Here is a 14,465-nt window from a genome sequence, read left to right on the forward strand (position 1 = left end):
CTGTGGCCAAGGGAGGGGTTCCAGGAAACCCCATCTCCCTGTGACCTCATGGCATACTCTGCTCCCCACCCCAGGAGCCGGAAGGACCAGAAGGAGTGGAGAACTGGATGACGGGGCCACTGTTGGGAAATGCTGGGTAATTTGAGATGCCCTGGAGTTTGGACCCACTCAGCTGATAGGTGGTGGCCAGGACTCTGGGAAGCACAAGAGGTGGAGCCAGGTGGCTCCTCTGTCCAGACACTCCTGCCTTCCCCTCGCTCAGCCTCTCATTCCTTTCCCTCTGTGACTCATAAAAGTGACTCCATTTCAGGGAAAGAGGATTCATGTGGACTGAGACAGAAGCCTCAGTAGACGGGCTGGGGAAGGCACCATGATGCCCTCCACCCCCTCCCACAAAGGGGCCGCCTGTTCTGAGTGCAAAGGGCCCCTGGAGGATGCAGTGACCGCCACCTGTGGACACACCTTCTGCTGGCACTCTCTCCCCCCACCCTCCCAGATGGGTGCCCAGCCCTCCGGCAGGGTCCTGCTCTGTCCCCTCTGCAAGGAGAAGAAGCAGACCGAGACCCTCTTGGTCCCCGTGCCCCTGGGCCCTCTGGGGGAGACTTACTGCGAGGAGCATGGTGAGAAGATCTACTTCTTCTGCGAGAACGATGCCAAATTCCTCTGTGTGTTCTGCCGGGAGGGTCCCTCCCACCAGGGCCACGTTGTGGGCCTCCTGGACGACGCCATCCAGCCCTACCGGGTAAGAAAGGTAGGGTCAGCTTGGGACTGTTTGAGGCAGGACAGTACCCCAAGGTGGTGAAGGGAATAGGGCGGGGATCTTCATGAAGGGCACAGCTTCCACATCAGGGGACCCCAAGGTTGTTGGGACCCTGGGGCAGTCTCAGACTGAGGGGGACGTGGTTCCTTCCACTTGGATGCGTGGCCTTTCACGTCTTGGGGAAATTCAGCTCCAGCCCCGAGAAGACCTTGCGGTGATGGAGCACAGAGAATTGTAGCCATGGCTTCACTCTCTAGGGAAGGAAGGAGAGCAGGCTGTCCTGCAGGTCATGGGCAAGGTGGCCTTTGTCTCCCTGGATCCAGACTGGATATGGGGTCTAGCAAGGCCCTGACTGCCGGAGCTCAGAGGGAAGATAGGGATGGGGAAGGCATCCAACGAGCACTGCTCTTCTTTTTGAGAAAGGGAGGTGTGGCAGTACACAGCCCATCTGGTCTTGGGGACATTATGCACTCCTGTCTGCCCCTCAGATCTCTCTCTTGTCACTCAGTCACCAGGTCTGGAAGTGGCCTCCGCAGAAATATCTCTCATCTTTCCCTCTGCATTTGCCCCACTGCTGAATCCAGGCTCTCACCATCTGTCACCCAGAGGCTCCAACAAGGTCCCTGTCTGCATTCTTACCTTTCCCCTCACCCTCCAATCTGCTGCGAGGCAGAGCTTCCCAAAACACAAAGCCCGTAATGTCGCTGCCCTGCTCACAATCATTCCGTGGATCCCTAGTGCCCAAAGAAATCTCAAGTCTTTAGCAAGGCATTCAAGGCCCCTTGGAGTCGGGATCCTGCCTTTATCTGTCAGCCACCCTGCCCGGGCACCATGTGTCCAGACAAACTGACCGTTATGTACCTGCTGTTTGTTGAATTAACACTCTTTCCTGCTTCTAATACTTTTCACATGCAGTTCCTTCCTCCTGGAAAGCTCTCCTCTCTCCTCTTTTTTTTTTTTAGCCATTTTACCAATTTTTAAGTGTACAGTTCAGAAGCATTAAGTACTCTCCTCCCCCTCTCTTACCCAACTGGAAATTTATCTTTCAAGGTCCACTGTAACCGGTTTCTGCTTTCGACAAATTTCCCTTGTCCCTACAGGCAGAATTGTCCCCTCCACTGTGCTCCCATCTCACTGTGTGCACACCTTGATTATTGCATTTGTCCGTTTGTATTTTTTTTTAAAACAAGTTTCTTTTTTTCTTTTTTTAAAAATTTTATTTATTTATTTATTTATGGCTGTGTTGGGTCTTCATTTCTGTGCGAGGGCTTTCTCTAGTTGTGGCGAGCGGGGGCCACTCTTCATCGCGGTGCGCGGGCCTCTCACTCTCGCGGCCTCTCTTGTTGCAGAGCACAAGCTCCAGACGCGCAGGCTCAGTAGTGTGGCTCACGGGCCTAGTTGCTCCACGGCATGTGGGATCCTCCCAGACCAGGGCTCGAACCCGTGTTCCCTGCATTGGCAGGCAGATTCTCAACCACTGCGCCACCAGGGAAGCCCTGTCCATTTGTATTTTAATCACTTGTGACCGACTCCATCTCTAGAGGGTGGTCTTTTTTTTTCTAATTTATTTATTTTTATTTGTTTATTTATTTTATTTTTTGGCCGTGCTGTGCAGCTTGTGAGATCTTAGTTCCCCGACCAGGGATCGAACCCAGGGCCCGGGCAGTGAGAGCACCATGTCCTAACCACTGGACCGCCAGGGAAGTCCCGATGGTGGTCTTGTAGGGACAGGAACTGGGCTTTTTTCACCTTTGAATTCCTCAACACTTAACGGTGTGCCTGGAACATGGTAGACAATTAATACCTGTGAGTTGAATTATGAATTAAGCCGCCTCTTTCTGCCCACTCTTCTCTCCACAGGACCGTCTCAGGAGTCGGCTGGAAGCCCTGAGAATGGACAGAGATGACATTGAAGACATGAAGAGCCGGGAAGACCGGAAGTTCCAAGTGCTCCTGGTAAAGGCCACATTACTGGCCACCTTCTCCTTTGGGGGTTTTCTTTTTTTTTCTTTTCTTTTTAATTAATTTTCAACTGTTTGATTTCTATTTGGTTGTTTTCCAAATATGCTTTTTCAGTTTTCTTTTTTTTTTTCTCTTTCAAATTAATTATTTTTCCTATTATTCCCATTGTCTTTAAACCTTTTTTAAACATATTTCTAATATCTGAAGTTTAGGTGATGTTTAATTTCTTCTGACCCTTCATCCTGTTAGCTTATTTTCTTGTGAGCTTTCCTTGCGGTTCTTACATTTGGGGATCCCACATCTGGGATGTCTCCAGTCAGCACCTTTCTTTCTTTGTTCCAAGCGGGCAGGGTGGATGGTCCAAACAGCAGTGAGGGCCATGTGATCAGCCAGTATCTGGAAGGAACACTGGCTTCTCAGTTTGATCACTCCTCTGGATCCTTCTCTTGTTTACTTCTGGTCCTAAGAAGTTCCCAAATTTTCCCATCAGCTCTGTTGGACGTTTTAAGGATTCCTGTAACTTTTGAGAGTTTTTAGTTGTCTGCATTAAATAACTTTTGGGAATATATATAATTTTGTTCTAAAACATCAAAAATCCACCTAGCATCCATGAGTGAAATATTTCACACGGACATTTGTGACAGAACAGTGTCTTGTAAGAAATCCTGATTTTCTTCATTTAGAACACCACTCCCCCCCATATATCATATGATAACGTCGTTATTTGTAGAGTGTAACTATTTTCTTAATGAAAGTGTTTTGCACAAATTTCTGAAGTGATAATCCTCCACTCTAATGAATAACACATGTACATGGCCAGAATTACTGTTTTTCTTTACTTTCTTGTAAGGGTGCATTTTTCTCCCCCAACTCCAGTTTTATTAAGGTATAATTGAGAAATAAAAATGCATATGCTTAAGGTGTGCAACATGATGTTTTCACATATGTATACATTGTTTCCTGTAACATTAAGGTAGTTTTGGTAGAATTAGGTGAATTTAGTCTTTTGTCTCTAGTTTCAATGCTTCCTCCTTAGCACTTCTTTAACTCTGTAAAAGTAATCTCAGTTTGGATTTTCTGTCTAATGCAGTAGCTATTTAAAATGATCCTAAGTTCAATTTTCATACAGCTAGGTAGTATTTATTGGTTATACATTAACTGATGGTTTTTAAAATTATTATTCCCAGTGCTGAGAAAATATGACCTGTAGGATTTCATAAAGTTAATGGCACATTTTTTAGGCCTAAAACCTTGCAATGTTAAATAATGTTTTCTGAAATATTAAGTGTTAAATAATATTATTTGAAAATAATAATTTAATTTAATAACTTAATTATTATTTGAAAATAATAATTTTCAAATAGTATTTGAAAATTATGTCCATACTCCATTTAGTGCTCAAAAATGCATTTCATAAGTCTACCTGTGTAGTCAAACTTCAGAATAAAGTTATTTGACACTTTATTTGTTTTTAAAATTCACTTTATTTAAACAAAAACAATTTATCCATTTCTCCCACTTGGAAATACCCATCTAGGGGTTTTCTTAACAGACTCTGGGGAAGCCTGTTGTCTAGTATCCGTTGCCGAGCTGGGAAGAACGGGCTGACTGTTCTTATTCACCTCCCTGCCTCGGCAGAAGGGCATTTGGGGTCAAGGTTATGGAATCCCAGAACATGAGAGCGGGAAGTGGTTCTGACATCTTCTAATCCCGGATCCGTCTTGCCAGCCATTATTTTTCAGAGCAGAAAATTGATGTCCAGAAAAGTGCAGCTCCCAAGGTCAGACGGCAAAGCCGTCTCATAATGAAATGGTTAGAACCTGGGTCTCTTGACCCTTAGTCCATTGCTCTTCCCATTACAGTCTGTCCGCCTGAAAGCATTGCCTTCAGATAGGATGCTTGGGGCCAGAAAGTGTATATCAGTGTCTGCATTCCGGTACTGACCACAAGGCTGACCCCGAGGACAGTAGGTTGATGGTGAGGCGATATCTGCCTCCCGCCCATCTCTTCTCTCGTGCTACAAAATTTTCCGGGAGGAAATCCACAGTGTGGGAATTTCTGGTCCCTTGACCAAGGAGACAGAGTTTGGGGACAGGAAGATGTCTCCAGCATCCCTCAACTCCCATCAAAATATGCCCTGTAGATGGCGACCTCGGTGGCTAAGAACAATGCCACACCATGCTCTAATCACAGCTTCCTTTCGCTTCGATTGCTCTCTAAGAGATCATCTCCACCTGACTCTAGGGATGGTATGGAAGGGTTAGGATGGTATTGCAGATGTGGAAGGATGTTTGAAAAGTTCAACATGGCTCTGAGAGTATAATGTGCATTATTATTAGAATCTCTAGGTGAGACAAGAGCATCGCCCTCATCGTTGGTAAGTTTATCATGACACCTACCTCCTTGTACCACAGTATTATTTGGGGGAATGAATCTTGGAACTAGTTACTCCTTATCCCTTTTAATCAAGTTCATAGATGATCCTCTGGGAACCCAGCTCTGTGAGCTTCTCCCTAACCAGGCCTGTCTTTCTACCCCTCGTAGACTCAGATTGAAAGCAAGAAGCAGCAGGTGGAAGTGGCTTTTGAGAGGTTGCAGCAGGAGCTGGGGGAATATCAGCATCTCCTGCTGACCAGGCTGACGGAGCTGGAGCAGCAGATCTGGAAGGAGAGGGACGAGTATATCTCGAAGCTCTCTGAGGAAGTCGCCCGGCTTGGAGCCCAGGTCAAAGAGCTGGAGGAGAAGTGTCAGCAACCAGCAAGTGAGCTTCTACAAGTGAGAGACAGCCCACCAGCTCATGGGAAAGGAGAGGGAGTCCACAGGAAGGGGACACCATACTGGGGGCTGGAAGATGCTGGAGAAAGACAGGAAAGGGAAGTGGAGATTACTTCTAATGAGAGGGACTGATGGTTATTGGGTTCCTTCGGCCCAGAGAGGTTACGGAGATGTAGTCCCAAAAAGGTTGGATGACTTTCCCATGTCACGCACCATGGTCATGCCAAGGGCTTTGGAGTGAACTTTGTAGTCAAGGGCTTGAGCGTCAGCTCATCTAGCTGTGTGACATTGGCAAATCTTGTAACCTCTCTAAACATGGGGATAATCATAGCACCTCCCTCATAGGGTTGTTGCAAAGACCGTGAAAAAACAAATTCATGCAAAATGTTTAGCGTAGTCTCTGCTTCACTGAAAGGACTCAGTAAACAGTGCCTGTTGTGATTATCATTATATTATCCTGTTTCACATCAGGTCTGGCTGATAACTGAAGACCTGGTCCCTGCTAACCACCATCTCCTAATTGTTGGAGGCAGAACACACTCCTAGGATGAGGCTGAGACAGAGAAAGCAGCTCAAATGAACTGACAACACAGTCCCACATTAGTACGGAAGCATGATGTAAATTAACAGTCTGATGAGTAGGGAATTAGAAAGATCACCTCTCTGGAGGAGGAGAGTTTTGAGCTGATATGCTAAGGAAGAAAGGATGTACAGAGTCCCTGATGGGGAGGATGTATGGAAACTAAGTGTATCTTTTTCTTTTGTAGGATGTCAGAGTCAACCAGAGCAGGTAGGGCCCACTGCCCAGTCCCACCTGCTTTACACTTGACCTTGAGACTGAAGAGGGAGGGGCACTCACTGACTCCCCCCACCCCGCCTCCACAGGTGGCTACTCAGAAAAGCAAAAGCACTCCGACAGATACACTCTCTCATCCACTCATACATAAACAGCCCCAATTTACTAAGGTTTGTATTCTAAGGTTCCTTTTAAAACTGATTGTTTGGTATTGGGGACGTACTTTTTTCCCTGAGAAGTGAAGTTAAAAATAATAATTACGTTAGGCTGATCCAGGAACATTTTATTTAATCCCTGAAATTATTAGAGCTTAAGTCAGTATTTAACACGGTTTAAAATGTCAGTCTAGGGCTTCCCTGGTGGCGCAGTGGTTGGGAGTCCGCCTGCCGATGCAGGGGACACGGGTTCGTGCCCCGGTCCGGGAAGATCCCACATGCCGCGGAGCGGCTGGGCCCGTGAGCCATGGCCGCTGAGCCTGCGCATCCGGAGCCTGTGCTCTGCACGGGAGAGGCCACAACAGTGACAGGCCCGCGTACCGCAAAAAATAAATTAAAAAAAAAAAAAAATGTCAGTCTAAAAAAAATAATAAATAAAAAAATGGCCTAGGGGAAATATTTTGTATAGAATATGATAAGCACAAAACTTGGGAAGACCAATCTGTTCTTTCAATCATTTTTCCCACTCAACTTTCCAATTTCTTCAAAATTTCAAATGCTACAATAAAAGGACAGCAACCAGCAGCTGAGAGGCATTACTAATAGCAGGGCTCCGTTCCTTTCTAAGCATCAGCAGTCTGCCGTGGGCTGAGCAGAGACACAGCAGCTAGGGAAGACTTCTCATATACTGTGTGCCCATGTATGTGTAGGGGGGCTGAACTCAGCTGTCCATGAATCAGGAAGTTCTCTAAACATACTTTCAAAGAGTGTCAGAGATTTAGATCTAGAAGGGCCTTCAAGGTCTTCTGGTCGGGTGAAGAAACTAAAACCTAGAGGCGAAGTGCTTGCTCCAGGTCACACAGAGACTGACAAGCAAAGACTGAGCTGGAACCAGAATTGAGGGCTTTTTCACTGCAGTATAGGATTTCTTTCATCTCCTTTTTTCATCCCTGCACAATCTCTTTCCCTTTGTACTGAACAGCACAACAAATTAGAAAGACTGTGTAAGGCTGTTTTTCAAATGGTACTGTACCGCCCTCTAGAGGCTAATGATCTCTTCCCTTTTGGTCCCCACAGGTCCATTCTCTTAAAGCACCTACCTCTAATTCTTGAGGAGTGGTTACCATGTGTTCCTCTTAGGTCTAACTGAAATGCTCTTGCTTTAGTAGCTACACATTTCCAGCAAAGATAAAGGGATGATGCTCAATCTAATTATTCACCACAGATGCCAAGATTCTTTAGTCTGATGTTAGCCTCATTGGGTCTGGATGACCCAAACGTTATTTTTGGAATTAGAACCTAACTGGTTACCAATTTGTCTGCAGGTATGAGATGAAGACTTTTGTGAGTCCAGAGGCCATTTCTCCTGACCTTGTCGAAAAGATCCGCGATCTCCACAGGAAAATAGTCACCCTCCCAGAGATGATGAGGGCGTTCTCAGGTAAACAGGAAGGGGCAGCCACTCTCCCCATTCCCATCAGTTGCCAATCTGCCTTCCATCCAGCTCCATCTTTCCCCACCTTCCAAACCTGGCTCAAGACATCTTCCATCTCTTAGGCCCTCCTTTAGTGATCCCCCTCTGCCCAGGGAGACCATTCCCTCGAGCATCTCCTCTCCCCAAGGACGGGCACTGCACTGAGAGGCAGGAAGGTGAGGACTACATCTCTTTCATAGCAGAAGCCGAGCCTTCTTCTGTCCCTGATGTCACATTGTTCCCAGACCACACCACCCTTTTGGGTGCCTATAAGAAATAATAAGTCACAGATCTTTCTATTTTTGCTTCCCTCAGAAAACTTGGTGCATCATCTGGAAACAGATACAGGTAAACACTTGGGGGCTTCGGGAGCCATTCTTTCCTTTATCCGTTTGTGAATTCATCCTTTCAATCCAAGGCAGCAAACAGAGCAATTAAAGATATGAACTCTGGAGCCTGATTGCTTGGGTTCTCTTTGCTCGTTATGAGACACTAACAAGTCATTAAGCCCCTTTGTCCCAGTTTCTTTATCTATAAAATAGAAAATATAATAGTACCACCCCACAAGTAGCTGAAGATAAATGAATTCATGTATGCAAAAAGCTTAGTATGAAACCTGGCACATAGTAATTAATATTAGTTACTTGTATAGATATTATTTATTCAAAAATATTTATCAAGTGCTTGTTTTTTTTTGTCCAGCATTGTGCTGGACTCTTTATTGACTTGGACAAATACTGAACAATTTTTAAAATAGCATTTACTTTTAAATTGGTGCTTAATTTAGAAACTATTCCCAAAACATCATCTCATTCTGCTTCTCAAATTAATGTGCAGAAAACTCACCTGGGGATCTTGTTAAAATGTGGATTCTGATTCACTAGGCCTGGAATGGGGCCCAAGATTCTGCATTTCTAACAAGCTCCCAGCAACAGCGGATGCCCCTGGTCCACGGACCTCACTTTGAGAAGCAAAGCCTTATAGCACAGCACCACTTGCGGGTCAGGTAGAGCTGTCATCTTCTGCCTCCTGGAACAAAAGGGGGAACTGAGGTTCTGAGGAGCCGGGACAATGGCAGGCTGCACAAGGCCGGTGCTCCTTCTGCCTCGCACTCACAGCACACGTGCTCTAGGGGCATTTTTTGTGCTGCCAGCTCTGTTGATGGCCACGCCTTCCTCCCAACAGGGGTTGTCACTCTGGACCCTCAGACCGCCAGCCAGAGCCTGGTCCTCTCCGAGGACAGGAAGTCTGTGAAGTACACCCGGCGGAAGCAGAACCTGACCGACAGCCGCCTGCCCTTCGAGGGTCTCCCGGTGGTGCTGGGCTCCCCCAGCTTCTCGTCGGGGCGCCACCGCTGGCAGGTGGAGGTGCAGCTGGGGGACGGCGGCGGCTGCACGGTGGGGGTGGTCGGGGAGGAGGGGATGGGGAAAGGGAAGCAGGGTCTGAGCGCCGAGGAGGGCGTCTGGGCGGTGATCCTCTCCCACCAGCAGTGCTGGGCCAGCACCTCGCCGGGCACCGACCTGCCGCTGAGCGAGATCCCGCGCCTCGTGGGCGTCTCCCTGGACTACGAGGCGGGGCACTTGGCCCTGCTCAACGCCGAGACCCAGGAGCCCATCTTCACCTTCACCGCCTCCTTCTCCGGCAAAGTCTATCCTTTCTTCGCTGTCTGGAAAAAAGGTTCTTGCCTTACTTTGAAAGGCTGAGGCTCAGCCTCCGAAGTGCGGTGCAGCGCCCGGGGATCCAGCTCCAACCCCTGGGCGAGTCGTCGTGCCCAAGACTGCGGGAGGACACAGGATCTCCGTCCCTGTGGCTTTGTAATTCTTTCACTTTATTTATCTTATGTCCTTCAACTCCCTGACGTTCCTGGTCCCCTCTGCTGACGCTCCCGCCTTCTGTGCGCCTCCGAGTGGAGAACCAGAGGCAGGCGAGGCTGTGCCCAGGACACCAGCAAAGCTGGGGAGCCAGTAGGTTTTTAAGAGGAAAAAAATCTAAAAACTGTTTAAAGCTTCAGAATAACCGTCATGGGAAAAAGCAGAATTTTGTGGAGTTTGCACTAATTTTTTCAGTTGCCTGTTTTTATTGGGGCTTACACATGGAGGTACTTCCACCTTTACAGACCTTAGGGCCTCTTCATCCAGCCCTGGGTGCACCCAGGTCACCTTCCTTTCCGCTCGTTTCTCTTTCTCACAGAGAATGTCCTAATTAAGTGCGCCACCCACCCAGACGCCCGCGTTTCATGTGTCTAATCAGTGCTGATGGGGCTGAAGGAAAGGTTTAAAGCCAGTGGAATCTCTGTGACCCAGACACATCCTGCCGGTTCTTTTACTCAGGACTTGCCTGAGGGCAGTCTAGCCAGATCCCATTCTTCAATAAAACGAGGCTTGTGTTCAGTTCTTAACTAACCTCTTAAATATTTATTATTGTTACTGTTGTTACTATTATTGGACACAGAAACTAACCACACATTAAAATACCTTCACAAAGTATGAATCTCTGTAATGATGATTCTCACACCACCTCCACCCTTTCTGATTCTAGCTCTCTTTCAAGTTTAACACTTACATTCCCACCCTCCCACCGCAAGCTCCGAAAAAATCTACATTCATCCCCAGTCAGGTTCCCTCTAGTATAGATCTACCGGCACGATTACCTTTTGTGTAGTATGAGCCCTGCTCCTGAAGTGTGGGGTCAGATGGCTTAAAGATACTCTAAGCGCAGGTACCATATGTGAATTTCGTTACAAAATTGTAATACGAATCACTGGGATGTGAATAATTACCCCTAATTTAACTGAGCAAATAGAAGTCCTTGATACAAATGAAGCCAGAGGTATTAGGGTTTCTTCTGTCACCTTGTGTGACAGGCAGAACCATGCTGTGTTTAACCCAGAAAAAAATCAAATTGTTTGGTAGTCCAACCTAGTAGTAGTAGTAACAGTAGCAGTATTGCCTAATGTTTATTATAAAAGTAGTATATACTGTACTCCTGGTTTTAAAAAGATTCAAACATTTTCAAAGAGTTAAAAGTCCCTCTCTCCAATTCACTTACTCTTATCACATCTTGTAGGTAACCACTGGTAAAACATTTTTGTTTATCCTGCCAGTTTTGTAGACAAGTGTATTTAGCTTTCTTTTTTTTTTAACAGATATGAGATTATACCATAAATACTCTTCGCAATCCTCCCCCTCAAAGAAAAACGATATGCAGCACATGCCTCATTGTAACACTTGTCAAACATTACCCAAGTCAAAAGTTATTTTTCAAAAATACACATCTTCCTTTGAACCTTTTAACAAACCTGTGAAATACAGAGGACTTACTTTGTTTTTCTCGTTTTGTGGTTGAGAAAACTGGCACAAGTTAAAGGAACTTGTCTGACAGGTTTCCCAGCTGGTCTTTGTAATCTTCAGGAAGTGGAATCCAAAGGTCCTGGTCCTCAGTGCCTCAGTCCAGTGACCTTACGAAGAAGCTCAGACTTTCCAAACAGACAGGTCACATGGGGCTTTGTTTCATTTTCTCTGCCCTGAGCTAGTGTTTTTGTCAGACAAGACTTTTTGGTTGAGTATGAAAGAGAAAAAACAAATGAACGACTTACACTGTATCTCCAAGCCTCTAGTACTTCTCATTTTAGGGTGGCCCAGGAAACAGGGGCGTGGATATGCACGTTTAGAGGCTCTGGGCCAAAATAAAATTGCCCTGTATAAATAAAAGAGAATTTAGAAGCCTGAGGGGAAGGTTTAGGAGTAGCCAAGACCCGAGAATGAGGACTGAGAGCTGCCTGGAGGAAAATAATCCATTTGGTGGCCCCCCTGGAGAGTCTGAGGATATCTGTGTTGCAGTGTTTGTACTGTAAATCCGTCCTTGTATCTCCTCTACAGGTTCCTCAGCACAATCTCCGTTGATCTCAATACTTCTGTTAGCACTGCTGTTTTCTGGGAACGTGAGAGTGATGTGTTCTGTCCACTATTGGGCAGGAGGCAAAAAGAGATCCCACATCTTCTTTATCCACTCCTCTGTTGGTGGACATTTAGGTTGCTTCCATGTCCTGGCTATTGTAAATAGTGCTGCAATGAACATTAGGGTGTGTGTATATTTTTGAATTGTGTTTTCTCTGGGTATATGCCCAGGAGTGGGATTGCTGGGTCATACGGTAGTCCTATTTTTAGTTTCTTAGGGAACCTCCATACTGTTCTCCATAGTGGCTGTATCAATTTACGTTCCCACCAACAGTATAAGAGGGTTCCCTTTTCTCCACACCCTCTCCAGCATTTACTGTCTGTAGATTTTTTTTTTTTTTTTTTTTTTTTGGCTGTGTTGGGTCTTCATTTTTGTGCGTGGGCTTTCTCTAGTTGCGGCGAGTGGGGGCCACTCTTCATCGCGGTGCGCGGGCCTCTCACTGTCGCAGCCTCTCTTGCTGCGGAGCACAGGTTCCAGATGCGCAGGCTCAGTAGTTGTGGCTCACGGGCCTAGTTGCTTCGCGGCTTGTGGGATCTTCCCAGACCAGGGCTCGAACCTGTGTCCCCTGCATTGGCAGGCAGATTCTCAACCACTACACCACCAGGGAAGCCCTACTGTCTGTAGATTTTTTGATGATGGTCATTCTGAAGATGTGGTACATATATACAATGGAATATTACGTGGCCATAAAAAGGAATGAAATTGTATCATTTGCAGAGACATGGATGGACCTAGAGACTGTCATACAGAGAGAGGTAAGTCAGGAAGAGAAAAACAAATATCATATATTAACGCATACATGTGGAATCTAGAAAAATGGTAAAGATGATCTTATTTGCAAAGCAGAAATAAAGACATAGATGTAGAGAACAAATGTATGGATACCAAGGGGGAAAGGGGTGTGTGTGTATGGGGGGGGGATGAATTGGGAGATTGGGATGAAAAAAAATGACAGAGAGGGCTTCCCTGGTAGCGCAGTGGTTGAGAGTCCGCCTGCCGATGCAGGGGACACGGGTTTGTGCCCTAGTCCGGGAAGTTCACACATGCTGCGGAGTGGCTGGGCCCGTGAGCCATGGCCACTGAGCCTGCGCGTCCGGAGCCTGTACTCCGCAACGGGAGAGGCCACAACAGTGAGAGGCCCGCGTACCGCAAAAAAAAAAAAAAAAAAAAAAAATGACAGAGAGAGAGAGAGCCCTCATAAGAGCTGCCAGTCTGCTGGATTACATACACTTGAGGTGCCTTAGAGGACCAGAGGGGTGATTATAGGGAACTTGAGGGGCATCTCTCCGAAGCCCAAGAACGGTGATTAAAGCAGGCTGGATGTGATGGGAACCGGAGCCGCGGCAATGCATCATCTCTGGTCCACTTGCTTGGCTCTGCGTGTGGGGCGCATTTTTCAGTCTATGGGCGGGCTTGCTGGCTTTACTCGTGTCCTTTATTTTCCTCCTCATTTCAGTTCTTTCTTTTATTCTGGCTTCCAGTTTAGAGTTAACTCAATAATACTCCTTCATTCTAGGTACATAATCATCAGCCCGTGCAAGGTCTTCTTGTTTTATTTATATTTTCTCATTTATCTCCAATTCTCATTCACATTGTCCTCACCCCTGCAGGCAGCTACTCTAGTGTTTTCCATGTATCCTTGGATACAGAGGGATCTTTGAATATATAAATAGTATGGCACTAGATCTGTTTCTTACTTTTTAAAACCCAGTACCATGATTTTTAAGATCTAATTGTGTTGCTGTATATACATCTGGTTTATAGCTTCTAATTGCAGAATCGTATTCTACAATACACATCACCGCATTTTATTATATTTTCTTTTGGCAAAGGGCTTCTGGGTTACCTCCATCTGCCTATGACAACAAGCAATGCTGTGATGGACTTCCCTGGTGGCCCAGTGGTTAAGCCTCTGCGCTTCCACTGCAGGGGGCACGGGTTGGATCCCTGGTCAGGGAACTAAGTTCCCACATGCCTCGCAGTGTGGAGGGGGGTAAAAAAGCAATGCTGTGATGAACAGCCTAATACTCTTCCCCGTGTAAGAGCCTAAGATACAGCCCAGGAGAGGATGGCTGGTATTTGCACACTTAATTTCCTTAATTACCACCAAATTGCTCCCCAGAATAGCTATATCCATTTACACTTCCGCCAGAGGGGCTCTGAGATTTCTGCTCCCCTGTAACAGGGAAGAGCTAAATCAGACTCCATGTTGGATCTGTTTCTTTGACTTTCACACATAATGGCCGGACTCAGGGAACCCTGCTCCTCTGCCTGGCACTTAAACTAAAGTGCCTTTGTTCAGCTCACAAGGAGACAATCTGACCCTGCCCACCTGTAAATGGCTGAAATTAACACATCCCCTCACCGAGGCTGGCCATTCCAGGACGCGTTTTGCAAGACTGATGGCCCTTTTTACTTTACTTCCTCACTGCCTCTCCCTCTCTATTTTGCCTTTCTGCTTTACTTCCCTCTCTGATTCTATAAAAGAAACTGGCATCCAGACCCTGATAAGATGGTTTTTCAGAGACACTAGTCTGCCATCTTCTCAGTCTGTCGGCTTTCCGAATAGTTGTATTCTTTACCTCA

The 14,465-nt window shown here is 46.4% G+C and overlaps 1 protein-coding gene across 1 annotated transcript; it reads left to right on the plus strand.

Moving 5' to 3' along the window:
• Positions 1–300: 300 nt before the first annotated feature.
• On the plus strand, positions 301–9,625 carry TRIM15 (tripartite motif containing 15; the record flags this gene model as incomplete). Its single annotated transcript, XM_079933366.1, has 7 exons — positions 301–742; positions 2,621–2,716; positions 5,267–5,497; positions 6,265–6,287; positions 7,774–7,889; positions 8,238–8,270; positions 9,108–9,625. The coding sequence occupies exons 1-7, from the start codon at positions 371–373 to the stop codon at positions 9,623–9,625; spliced, it is 1,389 nt and encodes a 462-aa protein (XP_079789492.1). The 5' UTR covers positions 301–370.
• Positions 9,626–14,465: the final 4,840 nt, after the last annotated feature.

Source organism: Stenella coeruleoalba (assembly GCF_951394435.1).
Source record: "Stenella coeruleoalba genome assembly, chromosome: 10".
In the NCBI taxonomy this organism is placed as follows: domain Eukaryota; kingdom Metazoa; phylum Chordata; class Mammalia; order Artiodactyla; family Delphinidae; genus Stenella; species Stenella coeruleoalba.